At 52.0% G+C, this 24572-nt stretch overlaps 1 protein-coding gene across 3 annotated transcripts in view; it reads left to right on the top strand.

The window, feature by feature from the left end:
* Nucleotides 1-24572, top strand: part of FAM193A (family with sequence similarity 193 member A) — a 103130-nt gene that overhangs the window by 7035 nt on the left and 71523 nt on the right. For 2 of the 3 annotated variants that reach the window (XM_037126783.2, XM_053672470.1), the window contains exon 2: nucleotides 18565-18810. In XM_037126783.2, the coding sequence (XP_036982678.2) occupies nucleotides 18565-18810 (246 nt within the window). Of the gene's footprint in view, nucleotides 1-18564; nucleotides 18811-24572 lie in introns of those variants that run through there. The other variant, XM_053672471.1, reaches the window with a different exon arrangement.

Below are 24572 nucleotides of genomic sequence, written 5' to 3'. Positions count from 1 at the left end.
CCATGGCTCGCCCGGCACTGCCTGGCGCTTAGAGCTGCATCAGCTGCCCCCAGGACATGTCAGCAGCTGGGTCGGATCCCCGCTGCGGCAGGCGAGCTTGCAGAAGGACTGCTGCTTATGCTCTGCGTGTGCCATCCTGTCGGTTCTTCGGAAAGCCTGTTGCCATTTTATTGTTCATAGTTTGATCTTCTTGAAGAAGACCCTTTAACATGTCATGTTATACTGGTTTGGTGACGATCAACTCCTTTAGCTTTTTCTTGTCTGGGAAGCTCTTTATCTGCCCTTCCATTCTACGTGATATCTTTGCTGAATAGAGCAATCTTGGATGGAGGTCCTTGCCTTTCATGACTTGGAATACTTCTTTCCAGCCCCTTCTGGCCAGTAAGGTCTCTTTTGAGAAATCAGCTGACAGTCTGATGGGAACTCCTTTGCAGGTAACTGCCTCCTTATTTCTTGCTGCTTTTAAGATTCTCTATCCTTAACCTTTGGCACTTTAATTAAGATGTGGTTTGGAGTGGGCCTCTTGGGTCCAACTTTTTTGGGACTCTCTCTGCTTGCTGGACTTGTGTGTCTATTTCCTTCACCACATTAGGGAAGTTGTCTGTCATCATCTTTTCCCGTAGATTTACAGTTTCTCGTTCTTTCTCCTCTCTGGCACTCCTGTGAGGCAAATGTTGGACCTCTTGAAGCTGTCCCAGGGATTGCTTATACTATCCTCATTTTCGGGATTCCTTTTTTTTCTTGCTGATCTTATTGGTTGTTTTTTTCTTGTGTTCCAAATAGTTGATAAGATTCTCAGCCTCATCCACTCTACTGTGGATGCCTGGTAAGTTGTTCTTTATTTCAGTTAGTGTATCCTTCATTTCTGACTGGATTTTTTTATGCCGCTAAAGTCCTCACTAAGTTCCTTGAGCATCATGATCACCCGTGTTTTGAACTCTGCGTCTGATGGACGCTTATCTCCATTTTGTGGAGGCGTTTCTGGGGTGTTGGTCTGTCCCTTCACCTGGGCCCTGTTTCTTCGTCTGCTCACTTTGGCAGCCTCCCTGTGTTTGTTTCTGTGTGTCAGTAGAGCTGCTACGTCCCCCAGGCTTGGTAGTGTGGCCCAATGCAGTGGGTGTCCCGTGGGGCCCAGTGGCACAGCCTCCCCTGTCACCCAAGCTGGGCACTCGAGGTGCGCCCACCATGGGGGCCGTGTGCCCCCTCCCGCTGTAGTCCAGCCTTGGTCGCTATCGGCACGTCCAAGGTCAGCTGCCACCCGCGCCCTGCTGGGGACCACCCAGCGGGAGCTGCAGAGGGATCTGCAGGAGGCTCTGCAGGTGGCCGCTACGTGGAGTGCCCAGGCCGGGCCAAGCTGTGAGCCAAGGCCGGCGGCTGCTGCTGCTGCTGGACCTGGCACCTCTTAGGGCAGGGTGTCAGGCTCATTTCCGCGGGGGCCACATAAGCTTCTCAGTTGCCTTCAGAGGGCTGAATGTAATTTCAGGATTGCATGAACGTAACTACCTAACAGTAAGCGAGAGCTGGGGTAGAAACAAAGTGCCAGGCCAAATAAAACATGGTGGAGGGCCAGTGGAGGGCCAGGTTCGGCCCGCAGGTTTTGTGCTTGCAGCTTGTGCCTTAGGGAGAGGTGTGGGGTTCACTGAGGCCAGATGCCACTTGTTGAGTAGAGTTTAGAACGCAGGTGGCGAGCACAAGCCCTGCAGGCCGAACCCGGCCCTCCATCTTGTTGAAGACGGCCCGACACCTTGTTTCTACTGGGCGGCGGAACCTGGCTCCTCGCCTCTAGTGCACTTGTACAGCCCTCAAACTTTGGTGCTGTGAAAGCAGCCTCAAGGCTGATGTGGCCCCATGTGAAAATGAGTTTGACACCCTGGATTTAGGAAAATGTGAAGCAGGGGCCAAAGACAAGTCATTTGTATAGAAGAGCCACTGGAAACAGCTTGTTTGGACCCTAAAGTTGTGTGGGGCAGGGTCTCAGGGACTCTCCAAGGTAGGACAAACCGTGTGAGCCGGGCTGGTGGAGTCTCAGAAATGGCCCCTGCCTGCTGGCCCTATGGCTCTTTGTGGGGAGGGCTCCGAAAGGAACAGCAGCCTCTGCCAGCACCTCTGTCTGGGTGAAGGCTGCCCCCACCCCAGGGCTCGCCCTGGTGCCGGGCAGTTCAGTTCCTCCCTGTACAGCCTGATGCCTTTCAGTCCGCTGCCCAGCGCCAGAGCTCAGAGGCGTGAGTCTGGGTGTGTGTGTGGGGGGCGGGGGGCACCCTTTACCAGGAACTGCCGGGGACTCCAGAAGTTCCTTCACAGCCTCGATCCTTGCTGATTTTTATAGCCAGAAGTTGTGAGGACTTCTCTTCCTGCCCCTGGAACCCCGGGCTGGAGGTCCTGGTGTGGGGCTGGTACCCTTTGCTCCTGAGATGTCCCTCCTGATTTTTACCCACCACGTGTAGGTTGGGACCAGCCCCTTCTGCACCTCCACCCCTCAGTGTGGTTTCTGTCATTCCGTCTCTGTAGGACTTCCATGTTGCACACTTTCTGATGGTTCTGAACGATGGTGGTTCTGTAGTTTAGTGGTCATTTTGATGTGGTTGTGCAAGGAGGCACGCCGTGTTTACCCTAAGTGGCCGTCTTGATTGGAGTTTCCCTAATGTATTTTTAAAAGACTTTATATATTTAAAATTTATTTATTTATCTTTAGAAGGGAAGAGAAGGAGAGAGGGAGAGAAATATCAATGTATGGTTGTCTCTTGTGCATCCCCTGCTGGGAACTGGCCTGCAACCCAGGCATGTGCCCTGACTGGGAATTGAACCGCGATCATTTGGTTCGCAAGCCCATGCTCAATGCACTGACCTACACCAGCCAGGGCTTATTTATTTATTTTTAGGGGAAGAAAGAAAGGGGGAGGAACGTCAGTGTGTGGTTGCCTCTTTTGCACCCCCTACTGGGGGACCTGGCCCACAACCCAGGCATGTGCCCTGACCAGGAATCCAACTGGCAACACTTTGGTTCACAGGCCGACACTCAGTCTACTGAGCCACACCAGCCAGGGCTCCGAAGTATTTTTTAATTGAGATATATTTGACATATAATACATTTTTATTTCTTTCATTAGTGTTTTATTAGGTGTTCACCTATCTTTTGATCTTAGTAAAATCGTATATTCTGGGGGGGGTTGTATGTGTGGATTTAAAAAAACAATATTTTATTTATTTATCTTTTAGAGGGGAAGGGAAGGAGAGAGGGAGAGAAACATCAATGTATGGTTGCCTTTTGTGCGTCCCCTGCTGGGAACTGGCCTGCAGGGAATCAGCCTGCAACCCAGGCATGTGCCCTGACTGGGAATTGAACCTCGATCCTTTGATTCGCAGGCCCGAGCTCAATCCACCGAGCTATACCAGCCAGGGCCGGATTTATTAGGATTTTTGGTGTAGGTAGTCATGTCTATGAATAGTGATTTTTTCTTGTTTTCCATTTTTGTATGTCTTATATTTCTTCACCTTTTTTATTACCCTGACTGAGACTTTTGTATAATTTCCTCATTTCTGGATTTAGGGGAACATTCAGCCTTTCACCAGGGAGTATGATGTCTGCTGTAGGTTTTTGTGTAACTGCTAACTATGAGGTTAAGGAAGTGTCTGTTTTTAATCTGCTGAGAGTTTTTATTAATGGGTGTTGGATTTTGTCAAGTGCTTTTTTTGAATCAGTTGATACAATCATGTTTTTTTCTCTAGCCTCTTCACGTGGTGGATCACAACACTGAGTTTTGGATACTGAACCAGCTTTGCATTCCTGGAGCAAGGCCTGCTTGGTCGTGGTGAATTGCTCTTCTTAAATCGCTGGATTCACTACACTAGCATTTTGTTGAGCACCGTTGAATTCGTTTTCATGGTGTATATGTATCTGTGTATCTGAGTAGTTCTCTCCCGTCGTCCTTGCTTGGTTTTGGTAGCAATATAATGCCGGCCTCATGAAGTACGTTAGGAATTATTATTTTATTTTTTTATAGTAGTTCGCACTTTTCAGATAATTTGTCCATTTCATCTAAGTTTTTGAATTTATGTTCTTTTATTTCTGACACTGGTAATTTGTCTTACCTCTTTTTTTCCTGCCAGTCTTGCTAGGTAGAGTTTCCTCAAGTTTTTGTTCTTTTTAAAGAATAGCTTTTTGTTTTATTGATTTATTCCTCGATGTTCTTTTTTTGTTTTGTTTTGATTTCATTGAAATTTTTATTTTTTTACTTTTGCATTATTGCTTTGTGTTTGTTTTGGTTTTTCTCTTTAAAAAATATTTTATTTATTTATTTTTAGAGAGAGGGGAAGGGAAGGAGAAAGAGTGGGAGAGAAACATCATGTGTGTTTGCCTCTCATGTGCCCCCTACTGGGGACCTGGCCCGCAACCCAGGCACGTGCCCTGACTGGGAATTGAACCGGCGATCCCCTGTTTCATAGGCCCTGTGTTGAATCCACTGAGCTACACCAGCCAAGGCTGTTTTGGTTTTTCTTTTCCTAGTTTCATAAGTTTGAAGCTTGGATTATTGATTTGGAACCGTATTTTTTTCCTAGTATACATATTCAGTGCCATAACTTTCCTCTAAGCCATGCTTTAGCAGCACCCACAAGTTTTGGTGTGTTACAGTTTCAATTTTATTCAGCTTAAAATACTGTGATTTCCCACGAATCACCTCTGACTCATGGGCTATTTAGAAGTACGTTTTTTGACATTCCCTGTTAGACACTCTGTCCCCGAGTCCCAGTCTAGTCGCGGTGCAGTCAGAGAACATGCTTCGTGTAACTTTCCTGCGCTGTCTGGGTGAGCATCACATGGGCACTCGCGGTGTGTGTATTGAGAGGCGTGCAATGACGCTTCGTTCAGTGCTGTCCTTCCTTCCGCAGGTCTCTGTCTTGCCGACGTTTAGTGTGCCAGTCAGTCTGCCAACTGCTGAGAGAGGTCTCTGACCACAGGGGTGGATTTCTCGTTTTCCCCTTTCAGTTTGTTCAGGTTCTGCTTCAGCTTTTGAAATTCTGTTGGGCGGTGTGTAAATATTTCAGGTCATTCTGTCTTCTGGGTGCACTGACTCTTTTTGTCATTTAGTTTGCATCCCCCAACTCCTGACGGTTTTCTTAGTACTGGAGTTCCCTTTGGTGATGGCAGCCATGCCAGCTTTCTCTTTAATTAGCACATACAGCATCTGGCTTTTCCTCTCCTTTTGCTTTTACATACTCACATAATTTTATTTGAAGTGGGTTTCTTAATAGACATGCTTATTTAATTTTCATTAATCATTACATTTACATTTTCACCTTTAATCATAACGTTTGTGAGAAATACACTTACTAACCGAGGTCTTTCTCCCTGGCCGAACTGCTCATCAAGTTGCTGTTTGCGCTGGGGTGGGGAGCTCCCTTGCACAGCACGGCTCTCCGGGGCCTTCTGCCCTGTAGGTTTCTGAGCTCATTGGCTGGAATCGCTCGAGTGGAGACGCAAGCCGCCCTATTTTAGAGAGAGCCTAACCAGTGTAAGTGGGAGTTGGATAACTTGCAGCGTGTGAGCCTGCAGTGGGTTTACTCTTTCACCACGGGAATCAGTTTTAGTTTCTAAACTGTCTTAAGAGTAATTGCAAAATGTTTGTGGCATTGAATTATGTTTCTTGTGAAAATTATTTTTTCACATGTATTTGTAGAATGCAGAGAATGTTTTTAATCTCGAATGTTTTCAGGACAATATTAGTTACATCCAGAAACTGAATGAGAAGTTAGGGAGTTTAATTTCTTACGGCCCAGGAGTTTTTTTAAAAAATAAGCTTTTATTTTGAAATAATTTTAGACATACAGAAAAGTTTCCAAGTAAATGTAGACAGTTCCCGTGTTCCCTTCAGCATCTTTCACTGGTGTTGGTATTGTATGTGAGTGAGTTGTATTTCTCAAAATGAAGACATTTAAATTGCTGTAACGTAGCCCTGGCTGGCGTAGCTCAGTGGGTTGAGCGCAGGCCTGCGAACCAAAGGATCGCGGTTCAATTCCCAGTCAGGGCACATGCCCGGGTTGCAGGCCAGTTCCTGGGAGGGGATGTACGAGAGGCATCTATACACTGATGTTTCTCGCCCTCTCTTCTTCCCTTCCCCTCTAAAGAGAAAAAGATAAAAATCTTTTAAAAATTTGCTGCAACGTTGTTTTTTTGTTTTTGTTTTTGTTTTCTTTTTTTACTTTTTATTGATTATGCTGTTACAGTTGTTCTATTCCCCCCTTCATTCCCCTCCACCCTACCCCCCCATCCCCACCATTACCCCCCTTTTAGTTTATGACCATGTGTCTCAAGTCCTTTAGATTCTATATTTCCCATACTATTCTTGCCCTCCCATCTCTTTTCTATCTACTATCTATGCTACTTATTTTCTGTACCTTCTCCCCCCTTCTCCTTCTCCCACTCCCCTGTTGCTAACCCTCCTTGAGATCTTCATTTCTATGTTTCCACTCCTGATCTAGCTGTCCTTTTAGTTTGCTTTTGTTTTCGGTGTGGTTGTTAATAACTGTGAGTTTGTTGTCCTTTCACTGTTCATGTTTCTTTAACTTCTTTTTCTTAGATAAGTCCCTTTAACATTTCATATAATAAGGGCTTGGTGATGATGAACTCCTTGAATTTGATCTTATCTGAGAAGCACCTTATCTGTCCTTCCATTCTAAATGAAAGTTTTGCTGGATAGAGCAATCTTGGTCGTAGGTCTTTGGATTTCATGACTTGGAATACCTCTTTCCAGCCCCTTCTTGCCTGTAAGGTCTCTTTTGAGAAATCTGCTGACAGTCTGATGGGGACTCCTTTGTAGGTGACTGTCCCCTTAGGTCTTGCTGCTTCTAGGATTCTCTCCTTCATTTTAATTTTGGCTAATGTAATTATGATGTGCCTTGGTGTGTTCCTTCTTGGGTCTAACTTCTTTGGTACTCTCTGAGCTTCCTGGATTTCTTGGAAGTCTATTTCCTTTGCCAGATTGGGGAAATTCTCCTTTATTATTTGTTCAAATAAGTTTTCCACTGGTGGCTGTGCCTTTCCCCCTTCTGGTACCCCTATAATTCGGATGTTGGAGCGTTTAAAGATGTCCTGGAGGTTCCTAAGACTCTCCTCATTTCTTTGAATTCTTGCTTCTTGACTCTTTTCTGTTTGGCCATTATTTGCTTTCTTCTGGTCCACTCCATTGATTTGAGTCCCAGTTTCCTTTTCATTGCTATTGGTGTCCTGTGCAATTGCATTCATTTCAATTAGTTTCGCCTTCATATATTTCTCTAATTTGTGGCTATAATCAACCAGTTCTGTGAGGATCCTGATCACCAGTGTTTTAAACTGTGCGTCTGAGAGTTTTGCTATTTCTTCATCGCTTAGATCTATGGGCTCTGGGGCTTTGAGATCTTGTGACATTTTTGGTCTGTTCTGGCCCTTTAAGTGTGAGAAGCGGTGCCTTGGACTCCCAGGTCGCTGGGTTGTGACACTGTATGTGGGGGCGTGGTCAGAGCGGGGGAATGGCGGCGCCCTCCACTGCCGCTTGCCGCGGGGACCCGCCGGCCTGGTCCAACCGCCCACTCCCTCGCCTGTCCGCCCGCGCACAAATGTGCGACCACAGTCAACACGCAGCACCGCTCCCCTGCTGTCTCCCCCGCGGTCGCTCGCCTGGTGGCTCGCTGGGTCGCTCACTAGGTCCAACCCTGCGCCTGGATTCCGCGCGTCTGGATTCCGCGCCTGAGTCCGTCTGACCGAGACCTCCTGTGCAGCCCCGCTTCACCAGCCGCTGGTTTTGCCCCTTACCGGTCAGGCTGAAGAATTTGTTGTTAACGGACTTCCAAAAAGTTCAATTTTCCGTGTTCTGGTTGTGTTTTCTGTTGCTAATATTTAGTTGTCTCTAAACTTGGTTGTGTGAGAAGGCACGGCACATCCACCTATGCCTCCATCTTGGCGGAAGTCTGCTGCAATGTTATTAACTGTAGATTTATGTTGGACTTCACTCAATTTTCTGTTGATACGCTGTTTCTATACAGAATGGGGTCTAGAACCCACATTACATTTTGTGGCTCAGGATTTTAATTTTTATTCTATATATATATATATATATATATATATATATATATATAACTTATTTTTAGAGAGAAGGGAAGAGAGAAACACTGATGTGTGAGAAAAACGATGAAGTTGCCTCTAGCACCCCCCAGCTGGGGCCTGGCCCCAACCCAAGCGTGTGCCCTCACCAGGAATTGAGTAGGTGACCGTTCTGTTCGCAGGCCCATGTGTGTTCCACCGACCGGCCAGGGCTAATTTTATTCTAAGCTACCTTATCTATGAAATAGGAAGATTAATTTTTATTTTCCTGAAGGAAGTGTCCAAAAGCTAACTAACAGTCATGTTTCAAGTATGGTAGTAATTTTATACAGATGCTGAAATTCAGTGAAGTTATCAGTCATGTAACACTTTCCTACAATCTGATTCTTTTCCGTGGAATTGCTGGGCAGCTTTCCGTGCAGCCCAGCCAGGCAGACCCTCCCCCCACCCCCACCCCGCGTTCCTGCTGAGGACGCAGCCCTCGGTACAGGCTTCTGGGGGGCCTGTCAGTGCGGCCTGGTGGAGGGTCACCCGCCCTGTGCCCAGACTGATGTTCGGGTCGCCTCCAGTGAAGAAATTTCGTACGAGTTCTTGATCGTGCTTACGGTGCCGCCATGGGTTTCTACTTTTACAGGCGCAAAAAACAGCATCACCTACTGGCTGGCTTAAATTGTTGACATTCCCCCTTCCTTTAAACAAATTGTGTGTCAGTCATACCTCGATTTCCTCCCCCTTCCTTTAAACAAATTGTGTGTCAGTCATACCTCAATTTCCAACAAGGTTGATGGGAAGGTGGGATCTGTCAGCCGGCCAGCGCAGCGGGTGCCTGTCCCCCGCAGACGGCACACCGGCGGTCCTGTGCATGGGTCCACGGGTGCCCGCTCTGCACAGGGGCCTAATCACCTCGGCGTTCCCCAGCCCTGTGAGGTTACCACGCCGCTGGGAAAGGTGGGTTCCCAGCCAGGCCTCGTCTGCATGCCGTGCACACATGCGCCCACGTCTGCATGGGCTTTCTCTGGGCCCTCCGGTTTCCTCTCGCACGCCCACCACCCACCCAGGAGGCTGACAGCACGCCCACGTTGTCCAGGTGAGGGTGCGGGTGCAGGTGGCCCTGCCACGGGAGGGTGTCCTGCCCAGGGCGGGTCCCACCTTGCGCCCTGAGGTGTCGGGATGGACTGTTTGCCCTGGACCCTGAATTGGAAACCACAGGTTGGAAAATAATGCTCGCTCTTGTTTTTATCATCTTTTGTAAATGTATATACAGTTCACTTTTATTTTTAATACTTAATATTAGAAGTGTTTTGGGTCTTTACTTAGAAGTTTTGTGTGACCAGAAGTGTTCTGTGGGAACTCGAGTCATCTTCTAACTGGATGCTGTGCGCGGCGCCCGTGGGAGAGGCGCCCTCCGTCCTCTGCTAGGCTCTTGCCTCCCTTCTGGGTCCCCCGGCATCTGTCCTTAGCTCAGCCGCGGGTCTCAGACTGGATCGTAACCGAGAGGTCACTGGGATGTCTCAGCGGGAACATCTGCAGCTCCACTCTTTTCTCCTTTTCTCTGAAACCTGCTGTCTGCTTCGTCCTCTGATTCCGAAGAAAGCATCTGTCCTTTTTCCAAAGTTAATCCTATACTCCAGGAGTTCTTACCTATTAGATTTTACCAAGTCTGTTAACCCATGGAAACTCGCTGCAAAATTTATGTGAGTCTGTTATCTTGAGATCTCTCGGAGAGAAACATCAGTATGTGATTGCCTCTCGCATGCCCCCTACTGGGGACCTGGCCCGCAACCCAGGTATGTGCCCTGACTGAGAATCGAACCAGTGACCCCTTGGTTTGCAGGCAGGCACTCAGTCCAATGAACCACTCATGCCAGGGCATGTTTGTTGGTTTTTTCTGGAGTTGGACATCCTGAGTTACTCTCGAGAGTCGAGGGTAAGATTGTCTGAGTACACCTGAGATCGGCCTTTACGAAACGGCGGGTGTGTTCATCGCATACTTAGAGCAGCTGTTACATGTGCAGAATGGTTCTCAGTACTTGGGATGCATCAGTGGGTGAAGCAGGAGGAGACTGGGACTCTTAGGTGGGGTGGTGGGGTGATGAGTGATAAAGTTGGGTGTGTGGGCACGGTGCCCCAGGGTTAGCGGGGGGCGGGGAGCAGAGGCCAGAAGTGGTGAGGGAGCAAAACAGACATCTGGGTAGGAATGTTCTAGACAGAGGGGACAGCAGGCATGAAGACCCATGACTCTCAGCTCTTATTTTAGCATATTGCATTAAGATAGGGGACCCAGATGTTACCTGGAATCTGGTCTGAGCCACAGCTCTCTGGATGGTCCTGGGACTCCTGTATTGGCCGCACGGTGTGGGCACTGGCCTGTCGGGGTGGCCGTGAGAGCGCCATTGGACCTCATCTCCTGCCAGTGCTCCTGACACTGGGGCCTTGCTCCCAGGACCAGACGATTCACGTACAGCAGAGGTTTTCCCCTGAGATTTCTGAGTAACAGAAACTGCAATGTGATCTCTAGTCTTGTCTTCCAAATATCTAGTAAGATTGTGGCAGTTCTTCAGGATTGGCAGGTCCGGGCGGTCTGGCAGCAGTGAATGCGCAGCCCTGGCGGCCCGTGCGGGTCTGTGCCACTACCACCCTCGGACAAGCGCCTCACTCTGCTCACCTGCAGCCTGATCGCAGGGCTGGGGCGAGCTGAAGAGGCCGCTCTGGGAGGCCCCCCCCCCCCACCAGGTCAGGAAGAGCTTTGACAACATGCTCAGAAGATACCACCGTAAACCGGACCTCCATTTCTCCTCCATGTGCTTCATACTTTTCCTGCATGTGCTGTGAACTGGGAAAGAGGAGTGTCACTCTTGGTCACCTCATCTGTCCCTGTTTTGGTGTGTGCTACAGCAGTGAGGGGTCCCCTGGCTGGCTCTCGTGACTGGAATAACTGAAGCTCCCCCTTTCATGGCCTAAGTGCCATGACGACACGGGAGATAGTTCTTGGTACGTGGAGACGTAGGCTGAGTGCAGTTGGAAGGAGGTGTGCAAGTTAGCACTCCCAGGGCAGGGCTCAGCTGTGGGTGCGCGGGCTGGCGTTCAGCCCTCCCTCCTGGTCCTGGGCTTTTGTTCCTCTTCCTTTCCTTCCTGCCCATCCCCTCCCCTTCTGGGTTTTGTTCTTCAAATTGAGTCAGGGGTCATTTGACTTCAAGGGACAGAAGGCTACCCACCTTAATTGATGAGAAGGGCCCTGCACAGGCAGCTGGGGCTCCCTGCCTGGCCTGCCTCTCCTGGCTGTGGTGGCTTCTCCGAGCCTCTGAAAGGGTGGCTCCTTGTCTGGCTGGCCCACTGTCCCCACAGGTGCTGCTCTTTGGTGGGCCTGCTTGCCGTGGCCCGGCTCTCCCTCCCAGGCAGCCTCAGACGGTGACGGCCGATCTGTTCTGTGTTTCAGTTTGCATTTCTCAGAGGCAACCCGACCACATCTTTACACTAGGCCTCCTCACATGATGGCTCGCTGTGACGGACCGTCTGTGTGCCCTGTGCTGTGCGGTCCCTTCTGAGGCACGAAGGAGAGCGCAGGGCCGCGGCACAGGGCGGGAGACCTGGGGCGGGAGACCTGGGGCGGTGTCCTGATGAGAGCCGGCTTGCAGGTGAGCCTGGGGACGGGATGCACGTTGGGCAGGACAGTGCGCTTGTGTGCAGCGCGGGGCTGTCGATGTGGCTTCTGAGTGGAGGAGGGCTTTGTGGGCGTGTGTGGGGTGAGGTTCCAGCCCAGCAGTGTTATTTGCCGCTTTCCAAGTCTTGTTCGGGGCATCAGCACAGGTCACGCAGGCTGAACTTCAGCTAGAAGTTCAGCCCAACGTCACAGCTCAAGTTCTCTTTCTGGTACCCTCTTCCCCTAAATGTGGTTTCATAGCGCACCTGGTGGAGACCGGGTCGTCTGAGGAGGCGGCCTCACGGCAACCAGCACGGCTGGGATGGGAACCTGGGCATTTTTTCCAGCCTTGCCGGGGGCTCACCATGTGTCTCAGAGAGAGTCTTCTGCCATCTGTTGTGTAAAGTGAGAGATTGGATGAGGTGAAAGGTCACAGGCTGGGCCTGTGGGCCCCAGCTCGAGGGGAGGAGGGAAGCCATGTGCCGGCCCAGCCTCGGGTGCGGAGCTGGAGCTGGAGGGGGAGCAGAGGGCAGTGCTGCCCGGGACCTCACACTTGCTGACAGGGGTGGGCTTCGGAGAGGCAGAGCAGGCTGCCCTGGCTGTGGGGAGGAGGTGGTTTGCAGAGTCACAGTGGACACAGCGAGGCAGGCCCGAGGCCCCTTGCAGTGCGGGCTAGAGGTGACAGTGACGGTGGTGGTGGAGAGAGGGGCACACATGTAATGTGCCTGGGAGAGGGAGATGGATCGCATGCGGCGTCTGACGCAGAAACAGTTTCCTCTGTGGTAGGGGACAGTACAGAGGCCTCGCTCTGGGGAGCAGGTTCTGCCTAGGGGGGTCGCTCTTGTACACGACCAGGCACTGCACAGCCTCAGGTAGGCCCGGCCCTCCCTTCTCCCCACCTCGTCTTGTGCTCGTGCTCCCTCTCCCACCCTCACCCGCCTCTGCCTGGTTGGTGCAGTCGGGGGTGTGGGAAGCTGCATTTTTTGGAGATGCCCTTGCCCGTATCTGTGTGTCTGTCTCTCACTGGTGTGGGTCACGGGCTTCACTGACCTCGGGCAGCTCCGTGGGGCACCCTGCCTGCCCCTGTGGGTCTCGTGTTGGTCCGAGTGTCAGTCCCCCAAGTGTCTGCTGAGCACCTGTGCAGGTGTGCAGGGGCTCCTCTGTCACCCCTGCAGCAATGTCTTCCCTGTGTTAAGGTGGAGGCCTGGGAGGGTTTTGAGCAGAAGAGTGACAGGTTGTGACCAAGGCTCTGAAAGAGCTATTTAGAGGCCTGGGGTCCGGGCCTCTAGGGCAGGTGTCTGATGGGGTCTGCAGTCTGCCCCTCAGCTTCTGCTCGTGGGGAGTGGGGCAGGGGCGTCTTACCAGGGACGGGGACCTCCTTCTCTGGGGCAGGCGGAGCTCCCTCTACCGCCACCTTGGGGGCTGCGGTGCATCAGTGTAGCGTTGGACACGGCGAGTGAAGTGCCTTGGGACACCTCGGGAGGTGTGCATCAGGCGGCCGTGCCAGAGCTCAGAGCCCCAGACTGACTCCAGGGAGCTATGTGCTACCCACGGTAGGGGTGCGGTGAGTGGGGAGCAAAGTGTGAGAAAAGGCTCCCTAACGCAAGGAGCTGTGCCCTCTTCCCATGTTGATGCTCACCTCTGAGCCGCCTTAAATCCATTTGGAGCACAGGAGTGTTAGATGGCACGTTCAAATCAGCAGGACATTAATGCACGAGTGAATCCTGGTTACCAGAGAGTTATGTGGGAAATAGGCCTTAACCTTAACCAACACCCCCCGCCCCCACTATTTGCATTGCTTCTTGGCCTGGGCCCTGAGTTAGAGACATCTGGAAAAAATGATCAGCATTAATGTTGCTGTTCTTGAGAGACATGTCAGCATTTTGGAAGGAAGCTTCCATTGGTTTAGAAATACATACTTTTTAATTTATTTATTTTAGTTAAAAATATTTTAAAAAAGGTTTTATCTATTTATTTTTAGAGAGAGGGGAAGGGAGGGAGAAAGAGAGGGAGAGAAACACCAGTGTGTGGTTGTCTCTCATGTGGCCCCCACTGGGGACCGGCCTGCAACCCAGGCGTGTGCCCTGACTGGGAATCAAACTATCGACCCCTTGGTTCTCAGCCTGTGCTCAATCCATTGAGCTACACTAGACAGGGCTTAAAAATCTTTTTAAAAAGATTTTTATCTATTTATTTTAGACAGAGGGGAAGGGAGGGAGAAAGAGAGGGAGAGAAACACCAGTGTGTGGCTGCCTCTCAGGCATAGGCCAGGGCCTAAACCATTCCTGAAACAACCCATGAGTCAAAAGAAATGAAGAGGGAAATCAGAAAAAATTTTGATTCCTGTCTGGTGTGGCTCAGTGGATTGAGCACTGGTCTGTGAACCAAAAGGTTGTCAGTTCAGTTCCCAGTCAGGGCACATACCTGGCTTGCAGACTGGGTCCCCAGTTGGGGGGCACGTGAGAGGCAACTCCACATTGATGTTTCTCTCCCTCTCTGTCTCCTTTTCCCTTCTCTCTAAAACTAAGTAAATAAAATCTTTTTTGAAGTCAAAAGAAAAAATTTTGAACTGAATGAGAATGAAAACACAACATATCAAAATTTGTGAAATGCAGGCAAAGGAATACTTAGAGGGAGATTTATAGCACTAACCACCTCTTTATGCAAAAGAAAGGGGTCGGTGACCTCTGCTTCCACATTAAGAAAGTAGATCAGAGAGTCAGTTATACACATCCAAAGAAAGGAAATAACATAAAAGCAAACATTACTGAAAAATTTAAATATGGAAACTCCATGGAACCAAAAGCTAATTCTTTTAAGGTTAGTAAAATCCTGAGCCAGGCCAAAAGGTTCAGTAGACACTGTAGACGCCTGCGTCCACCATCAGTAATCGTCGGGGTGAGACGGCCCCCACACAGTCGTCGGGTGACTCCCATCGACCTGACGCACTGCGCACAGGGGCGGGGGCATGGTGCACCGCAGTGCCCCGACAGCGCTCCTGGGGAGAAGGTCGGGTGTTCTCTCACGTTAGGCACCTGCCACGTGACCCATCATTCTGTTCCTTGGCATTTGTGCGAGAGCATCAAAGGCCGAGTCCACACCACGGGTCACGTGTGCACGGGAGTGGCAGCTGTCTCTGTGATGGCCCCAGGCTGGAGGTGACCAGGACATCTCACAGTGGAAGAGTGTATGTGCGAGGTGTGGCTCACCCACACCGTGCAGTGCTGCTTGGTAACAAAGGAACAGCTCCTCCTGATGCACACGTACATGGGCGTCACTGCCAAGGAAGGAGCAGCGGTCTGCGGCAAAGCCAGACCGGAGATAGTGCCTTTCGTGATCCTGCACACTGGTGGTTAGAGCCCTAGAAAGTGCACGAGTCCCGGAGACGCGTTCCGTCTGGTCGTCGCTGTGACCGGGTTGGGCTGGAGGAGAGATGGGTACAAAGGGACCCACGCAGATTTGGGGGTGGTGGTAGCATCCATTATGTTGACTAATGTGATAGCGTCACAGGTGTGTACATGTCAAAATTATTCAAATTGCACAGCACAGGGATGTCCAGCTTTTATTGCACCTTGGGCACAGCTGCGCACTGTTTTTGCCAGAATCAGTGGGTTTGTGTGTGCGCCTCTCATTCAGTCCCAGCAGAGGAGCCGCCCGGGGCACGGGTGTTGGGTCACCTGAACTGTAGTTGGTTGTGTGTGTGTATGTGTGCTTTGCAGCAGCCTCTTGCTTTGTCTGAAAATGAGATGGAGAGGAGAGTTCCACCTCCTCAGAGCACTAGCTTCGTCCCTGGGCTTGTTGGTCAGGTGTCAAGAAGGACTGACTCTCGCTCAATGACCCCGGATTATGCCTGTGCTTGCATCCTGCTCCTGAGCGTCTTATTCAAAAACAGCCCCCAGCTGTTTGGGTGTTTAACACCCAGTTCATATGTGCAGTGCCCAGAGCAAACCCTTGATTCCTGCCACTGCCCCAGGCTGTCCCCTGTGCCCGGCATCTCTGTGGTCGGCATGCCCAGCGCCTGGGTGGCTAGGTCCGTCCTCATCGCATCCTTGGGTCCGTTGGCAAGTTCTGTGGCTCTGCCTTGGACACCCCTGAGTCTGCCTGCTCCGTTCTTCCGTGCCTCCCACCTGTGCCTGGAACTGCCTGGAGCAGCCTCATGTACATTGTTACCTTGCTGGAGGTTCTTTTGAAGGAGAGGGCCATGCCGTTCCCTTCCAAGAAACCTCCCAGCCTCAGCCTCCCTCCTGCCTGAGGCTCCTGGGCTCCCAGTGCCTCCTCCCAGATGCTCACTCGGCTGCGCATCTGTCCTTCGTGTGGCTCTCGTCCCACGATGTCCTCTTGCAGCCCCACTCTCCACCTGGGCAACTTCCTTTTCTTCCTAGAGGGGACCATCTGCCCCTGGATGTGAGCTGAGCTGGTCATGCCTATGTCTATGTGTCTGCTGTCCTTCGAACCAGCAGAGCCTCCCTGTGACTCGTCATTGCATCCTGCCGTCTGGCCTCTCAGCAGACCTGGCATCTGGTGGGTTTCAGAGGGCACCTCTGGTGGGGGCACCTGTGGGGGAGGTCCTCCCATCTTGGAGCCTTCCACACGCCCAGTCCAACTCCTCCTCACCCTTGACCTCTGGTTCCCTAGCGGTCTTGTCAGCTCCCCCATCATGGAGACCACATGGCCACCTCACCCCTAAGGTGAAGATGGATTCTCCCCGTTCTTGTTCCCTGCCTTTGTCTTATCTCATCTCTCCTCTGCACACGGTCCATCAGCCTGTTAGAACGGGAGATCAGGCCACTCCTGGCTCACGGCACCGCCCCCTCATCTGGCCTTCTGCCCCCAAGGCCTTTGTGCTTGCTCTCTGGAATGCCCCTCCTGCAGCCAAGTGTGGCTTCCCGCCTCCAGATTTCTCCTAGAGGAACCCTCACTGGCTGCCCTGAAGGGCACCAGCCCCGGCCCTGTAAGCTCTCCTGCTCTGCCTTTGCTTCCTTCTCAGTTGCCACGGTCTGATGGGCTGCATTGTTTACTTACCTGTCTTATTCATGGTCTTAGTCATTGACAAGGATGTTAGTGCCCCAGGACAGAGGTCTACCTGGGCCTGGAAATACTGATGGATGGACAGACAGACTCATGGTGGCTCGACTGGCTCTTCTGATTTCTGGTTTGGGGTCCTTTGTAAGCTTGGAGGGCAGCCTCTCCTCTGCTGGGTGAATGGGCGGCCTGGGAAGGGGTGGAGGCCAGGCTGCCCTGTGGTGGTGCGTGCGGCTGCGCTGCTGCGCTCGGAACAGGAGGCGGCTTTGCCGAGGGTTAAGTCAGTGTGCTGTTTGAGATGGTCATTAATTTAGACTTCTCTGGTCTGTTGGGACAGAGAACACAGCCATGTGTTCCATGGTGCTCCGCCCTTTGCGGAGCAGTCTGGAGCCTTCTAGAATATCACCTGGAGATAGGGCTCAGTTCTCTCTCCTAGCACCTCAGGCGTTCATTCAGGTGGCTGCTGAGCCGGGTTTGGTTGAACCCTTGGAACCACGTGGGAGTGCCACGTGTGGGTGTGCCACACGCAGCCAGCTCTGATCACTAGCTTATTAAAGCAGGAGAAAAATCTGTGTTCAAGTCCCCCTTTGGTGCCCGTGCTGTTGTCATTCGTTCATCTCCTCTCTCAGGCCGTGCTGGGCTTTGAGGTGCCGGCCGTGTGGCCGTGCTCTGTTGTGGCCGTGCCCACCTGCGGTTTCAGAAGCACAGCATTTGCATGCCCAGTGACCTCGGTTGTGTGTGAGCCTCGGCACAGGAGGGCAGGGAGGGACTGAGGGAGACGGTGGTTGGGTGGGCGTTGGAGGGGCCTGGGGGCGGGGGGAGCTGGAGATGTGAAACCTTTGGCTTCTAGCCAGAGGAGCCCCGGGCTCCCTCCCACATGGGCACTTCACGTGGCCAGAGGCCTGCACCCCGGGGTCCTGTTACCTCAGTCCCGCCTGTGCTGTGGCTTAGACCCTTGGCACAGCGTTCCGGTCTCTGGAAGGCCACACCTGGCTTCCCTGCTCAGCTGGTCCCCAGGTGTGTCTCTCTCGAACCTCCTCTCTTCGAGATGTACAGGATGGCTGCTCTGAGGTGCAGATGAGTTGCCCTGGGCTCACTCTGATCTGGGTGGAGATCTTGGCCTCTGTTTGCTGTCCTTGAGACGTCACGCCTGTTGTTCACCCTGGAGCCTGTTGAGTGTTTGTAAGGCTGATTTCATGTTCCCCTTAGGGTGGTTCTGGGGAGGAACATGGGTAATAATCTTGCCTCTTCCTCCTGTCTGGAGGGTCCTGCCCTCACCCTGTAGTTTAAGACCTTCCTGAAAAACGAACATTGCAGTCGAATGGCCGGGGAGGAGTCAGCATGAGTGCTGTAAGCCGGAAGGGAGGCTGGGCCTCGGGTCAGTGGCCACCAGCAGGCTCCTGCTGTGTAGCTTGGACAGCCCGTCTCGGTGGGGGGACCGCCTGGCGCCCGAGCATATGTGCAGACATACCTGGGAGATGGCTTTGAACTTGGTCGATGGTAAAGCATTCTGGTACTTTCTTGGTCTGCACATTGCAACTGACACTTCCCACCTGCAGGAGTGAATACAGAAGTTTGGGTGAAGGGTTTTTGGGGCAGTTCCTAACTCCTGTTGAGGTGCTCTTTATGGCATTACTATTTTATTTAAAGTACGGAGAGTTTCTAGACACCAGGCACAGTTTATTCCTCAGCAGTTTCCCTGCTCGCTGTTTCTCTCTCTAAATATACACGCACATTGTAATTTCAGAGCTACGTATGTCTTTAATGACCTTGCTGCTTGTAGATCATGTTTTGAAAATAGAAATTTTATCTTTTTGTTTTATTCCAGACTCCCTTTAACTTTGGCGTGAATCACAGAGCGCCGCCCTACCCCGCCGGGGATTACTGCCTTCTGTGCCGGAGCGAGCGGAAAGACTCCTCCTTCTTGGAGAGTGGGATGAAGACTGCGAGCAAATTGGCCCTTTCTATGGCTCCCAAGGGCAACAGCGTGCTGCACCTGCCACTCTGGGTGTGCCCGGACTGCCGGCGGACCGTGGAGAAGGAGGAGAGGCACGGTGGCCTGGACCAGCCGGTGGTGAGTGCCCTGCTGAGCTCACGCACTCCCTGGCTGCCTGAGCCCGTGGGTTATGGGGCCTGCTGGGTGGTGAGGTGGTCGGTCTGGGTCTGCTTTCTGGGGAGAGCTTCCTCCTGTCCCTGCTCCACTCTCCTGCAGCTGGGCCTTCTCCTCATCTCTTCTCCTTGCCTACCTGTAGGAGGGCACAGGCCTCAGGCATCCAGCCCGTGGCCTGTGGACCACATGTGGCCCAGGGTGGCTGTGAATGCAACCCAACACAACACTGAATTTCTGAAAACATAAGATTTTTTTGTGTGTGATTACGTGTTGCAGTGTGTTTAATGTGTAGCCCAAGACAGCTCTTCTTCTTCCAGTGTGGCCCAGAGACATCCCAAGGCTGGATACCCCTGCCTAGGGGACCCGCCTCCATGGTTGGACAACTCGGGGCAGCGAGCTTGGGGGCCCGAGGCTGTGCTTTGTAGTCTGGTCTCGGTTTTTGCGGCGAGACAGCTTGTCGAAAAGCCGCACTGGCTTTTCAGGTGTTTAGTTTTAGACAATTCTGCGTTCTGGTGACTCACTGGAGATTCTTTCCCAGGTGCGGTTCCCAAGTCCGGGTTTGCCTTTTCACCTTGATTTCGTGTCGCAGCCAAATGGAGGCTTTCTTGAGGCTCAGGCTGGTGTGGAAGACCGCACCCTCAGTCTTGATTTTTGGCCCAGGCTGTGGCTCTGGGCCGGGCTCTGACAGCTTTCAGGTCTGCTCCGTGGGCTCGGGGAGACCCTGGCTTTTGTGGCCGCTGGGGACCCCGCAGTCCAGGGCTCCTCGTTCTCAGTGCCCAGCTGGCCTGTCTCTGGGCCTGGGGCTGCTCCCCTGTCGGGGCCTAGCGGTTCGGCCAGTGTTTCCCTGCTGCCCAGTGTGAGTCTGCTGGGCGCTGGGCTAGTGGCTTCTGTTTTGGGGTTTCCTTGAAACAGCACCCCCACTATAGTAGTGCTGTGTGGCGTGCCCGCTCTGCTCCCCCATCCCCCTCTGACCGCTGCTTCCGCTCCACAGGTGGGACAGTGCTCCCTGAGGGCGGTGCTTCTGTGTGGCGAGCCTCCGAGAACCGTGCTGAGCACACGTGTCTGAGCACACCCCAGTGTCCACGTTAGTGAGGACGCAGGTGAAGGGACAGGCCAGGGACTGGGCGGGCAGCCCTCGGTTGGGAAGGTAGCAGGTGGACTTCAGTGCTCCAGCCTCAGATCTTTTTGCTTTCAACTTTTTACTTCTGCTTCCTTTCTCTGTGCGCTTAGTGTTCAGCCTCTGCCGCGTTTTTTGTTTCTTATTTTTTGAATCCTCACCTGAGGATATGTTTTTATTGATTTTAGAGAACGAGAGGAAATGGGGGGACAGACAGGATGTGAGAGAAACATTGCCCCGACCCGTGGATTGAACCCACAACTTAGGCGTGAGCCCTGACAGGAAGCGAATCTGCAGTTCTGGTGTTTGGGATGACGCTCCCAGCGGCCGAGCCGCTCAGCCAGGGCTTTCCTGGTTTTCAGTGGAAGGCCATTCAGTGTCTCGGACATGAGTTTGTTCCCCTGGTCACTTTGCAAAGTGCAATCCTTGAGTCTGCTCCCTGGCTGACCGTTCCTCTGGCTCCTGGAACTGCGCCCCTTTCCTTCCTGCTCCCAGCCCTGCTCCTGTGGCAGCATCCTCACACCTCTGCGGGGTGGGGGTTCCACTGCTGTTTCCGTCCTGCACGATGGTTTACCCGGTGAGGCGCTCTCCTCTCCTCGTCAGCAGCCGTGATCTCGGGGACTGCAGAGGTGTCGGCTGGCCTGTGTGTGTGGACTTTGGCCCCCTTCTAATACGCTTGTAAAGTTGGTCTCTTAGTTCAAGCTTGTTCAGATTGCTGGCCTTTTTATTATTTTTTTTTAAATTTCTTTAAACATTAAAAAAAAGATTTTATTTATTTTCATAGTGGTTGGGCGGGGAGGGAAGGAGAGAGGGAGAGAAACATCAATGTGTGGTTGTCTCTCACGTCCCCACTGGGGACCGGGCCCACAACCCAGGTATGTGCCCTGACCCGGAATTGAACTGGCAACCTCTTTGCTTGTGGGACAACACCCATCCCACTGAGTCACACCAGTCAGGGCTGACCCTGTTTTTAAAAAAGCAAGATATGATTGACGTGTGGTAGAGGGCACCCTTTGGAAGGGCACACAGTTCAGTGAGTGTGGGCAGGCGCACGCAGCTGTGTAACCAGCACTCCCGCACAGCCTCGCGGGCTCTTGTGCGGGCAGCACGCTCTCCCTGTCACTGCTGACCGGATCCGGCCCCCAGTCGTGCCTGTTGCAGAGTGTCGTAGACCTGTGACCTGGCGGTTTGCTCTGCACTGGTGAGCACGCTGTGGAGCCTCTCGTTCACTCGCCATTGGTGGGTGTGCGGCTGTCACTCTGGCTAGTCAGCCACGCCCCAGGAGGGCAGGAGTCTTTCCTTTTGTCTTGCCTCCTCCCACCCCACACACCCTCTGCCCTGCTCTGCTCGCTGCTGACCTCCCCACTCAGGGCGGAGCTGGGGCTGACCCCAGGCCCTTGCTCACTCACCTTTTGCCCCCATGGCTGAAGGAGGCCCTTCTCGCTGGGGCTTCCAGGTGCCCATCCCTTTCCGTCCCCTCCAAGGCTTTGTGGCTTGGTTATTCTTTTCTTCTTACTTGTCAGGGGTCTTTCCTTTCCTCCAGTGTTGGTGCTCAGGAGACACAGATGCCCCCAAGCTGTCTGCTTCCACACCTCCTGCCCTCGCCCTCCCCCTCCCTCCCAGCCCTGCGGCCTCTTCTGCTCCCTCCGTGCATGGCTCTGGGCAAAATGTAAACTTCTGGTTTCATTTTTTTAAGTGCCACTTCTCTCCAAGTCGGTTTTGGTAAAGTGTGTTGTCTGAAGTTGTCTGGTTACTGGTGCACAGTTGTGTGTGGACGGTCTCTCTCCAGTTCCTGCCGCATCTGTGGATGCGGCTCCTAGTTCCTCACGTTTCTGCTGTTCTCCTCCCCCTCTCTCAGCCGGTCTCACCGGAAGGCTGTCAGTTTTTTAAAAAGACTTTACTTACTTATTGTAGACAGAGGGGAAGGGAGGGAGGAAGAGAGGGAGAGAAACATCCACCAGTTGCCTCTCACACTCCGAGACCCAGGGACCTGGCCCGCAGCCCAGGCGTGCACTCTGACCCAGAACTGAATGGGAGTCCCTTCAGTTTGCGGGACGACGCCCAGCGCACTGAGGCCCACCGGTGAGCTTCTTGGTTTTTGAAGTCTCCCCTTCACTCTGCCTGCTTGCCGAGCCCCTGCTCGTGTGTGTGTGTGTGTGTGTGTGTGTGTGTGTGTGTGTGTGTGTTACATCTGGGGAGTGGGTGCTCTGGGACACGCGTGCAGTGTCGGAAGGCTCATGCGAGGACAGTGTTGCCACTGCCCTTCACCGTCTCCTCGCTGCCCCTGCCTTCCTACCCAGAGGCTCCCGTTGCCAGACCCCTGCAGACAGTCAGCTCTGTTCCGGAAGCAGGTGCTAAGGGCAGACATGCCAGTGAGTGAGACAGGGCTCTCCCAGTGCCTTGTTCTGGGAGAGGCGTGCGCGTGCTCTGGGGGGGCTGCTCTCCAGGGTCTGGACCCTCCGGGGGCAGCACGGCTGTGCTTGCCTCACAGGACGCCCGTGGGAGCCTGCGCCTTGCTCAGGCCACCGCCTCGGGGGGAAGAGGGAGATGGCCGTCCTGCGTGCGGATGCCCAGGACCTGCATGCAGCCACTGGGCCTTCGTCTCTTTGTCCTGGCCACTGCGGCCTCATGGGCATTTGTTCAGCCTTCCCTGTGGTGACTCTTCTGCCTTCCTGAGTTGAGTTGTTTCTCACCCTGCAGTTTTTGTTCTCTCATCTGTGCCGGAATCCTCTAATCACTGCTGTAGATTTGGAAGTGTTAGTTGTATTGGCTCAGTTTTAAGTATTATCCTATTTTCTTTTTTCCCAATGTATTCTTATTTTATTTTAAAATATATTTTATTGATTATGCTATTACAGTTGTTTCATATTCCCCCTTCATTCCCCTCTGCCTTGTATGCATCCCTCCACCCTCTTAGTTCATGTCCATGGGTTGTACATGTAAGTTCTTTGGCTTCTCCATTTCCCATACTATTCTTACCCTTTCCCTGTCTATTTTCTACCTACCATTTATGCTACTTATTTTCTGTACCTTTTCCCCCCTCCCACTCCCCTGCTGATCACATCCTCCATGTGATCTCCATTTCTGTGATTCTGCTCCTGTTCTAGTTGTTTGCTTAGTTTGTTTTTGTTTTTCTAGGTTTGGTTGTTGATAGTTGGGAGTTTGTTGTCATTTTATTGTTTGTATTTATCTTCTTTTTCTTAGATAAATCCCGTTAACATTTCATGTAGTAAGGGCTTGGTGATGATGAACTCCTTTAACTTGACCTTATCTGAGAAGCACTTTATCTGCCCTTTCATTCTAAATGAAAACTTTGCTGGATAGAGCAATCTTGGTTGTAGGTCTTTGCCTTTCATGACTTGGAATACCTCTTTCCAGCCCCTTCTTGCCTGGAAGGTCTCTTTTGAGAAATCAGCTGACAGTCTGATGAGAACTCCTTTGTAGATAACTGTCTCCTTTCCTCTTGCTGCATATAAAATTCTCTCCTTTCTTTAACCTTGGGTAACGTAATTACCCTTGGGTAATGTGCCTTGGTGTGTTCCTCCTTGGGTCCAACTTCTTTGGGACTCTCTGGGCTTCCCGGACACCCTAGAAATGTATTTCCTTTGCCAGATTGGGGAATTTCTCCTTCATTATTTGTTCAAATAAGTTTTCCATTTCTTGCTCTTCCTCTTCTTCTTCTGGCACCCCCCATGATTTGGATGTTGGAAGGTTTAAAGTCCTGGAGGTTCCTAAGCCTGTCATTTTTTTGAATTCTTGTTTCTTCATTCTGTTCTGCTTGAATGTTTATTTCTTCCTTCTGTTCCAAATCGTTGATTTGAGTCCCGGTTTCCTTCCTGTCACTGTTGGTTCTCTGTACATTTTTCTTTATTTCACTTTGCACAGCCTTCACTTTTTCTTCTGTTTTGCGACCATACTCAACCAGTTCTGTGAGCATCCTGATTACCAGTGTTTTGAACTCTGCACCTGATAGGTTGGCTATCTCTTCTTTGCTTAGCTGTATTTTTTCTGGGGCTTTGATCTGTTCTTTCATTTGGACCATGTTTTTTTTTGTCTCGGGGGGGGGGGGCGTGTCGTGTCGTGAGGGCCAGAGTCTTAGGTGTTCACCAGGGCAGGGTCACCCACTTGGCTGCGTCGTGATGCTGTACATGGAGGAGGGTCTGAGAGGGAACAATGGTGCTTGCTCTGCTCTCTGCCTGCTTTCAGTCACTTCCCCCGCTTCCCGCAAGCCAACTGGGCCCTTCTGGTGCTGGTTCCTGCGTGAGTGCATTTGTGTGCATTCTAGGACCCTGTGGGTCTGTCCAACGAACTCTCCTGTGAGGCTGGGAGTCTCTCCCGCTGCCACCTCAACCCCTACAGGTGTTTTCGGTCAGAGGTTTGAGGCTTTATTTCCCAGCACTGGAACCCTGGGTTGCGTGGTCTCTTTGGCTCCCCAGTTGTTCCTCCCGGTTTATCTGCCTGTGAATGTGGGACCACCGCTCCGCCAGCCACGGCCTCGCCTCAACGTTAGTCCTCTTTGCCTGACCTCCCGTCCCCGCCCCTCCTACCGTCTGGGTGAGTGTGTCTTGTTCAACTCCTCGGTTGTCAGACTTCCAAACAGTTGGATTTT

The sequence above is a fragment of the Artibeus jamaicensis genome, unplaced genomic scaffold (genome assembly GCF_021234435.1).
Source record: "Artibeus jamaicensis isolate MK-2021 breed Jamaican fruit bat unplaced genomic scaffold, CSHL_Jam_final contig_76, whole genome shotgun sequence".
NCBI lineage: Eukaryota > Metazoa > Chordata > Mammalia > Chiroptera > Phyllostomidae > Artibeus > Artibeus jamaicensis.
This window is presented reverse-complemented; position numbering and strand designations above follow the sequence as displayed.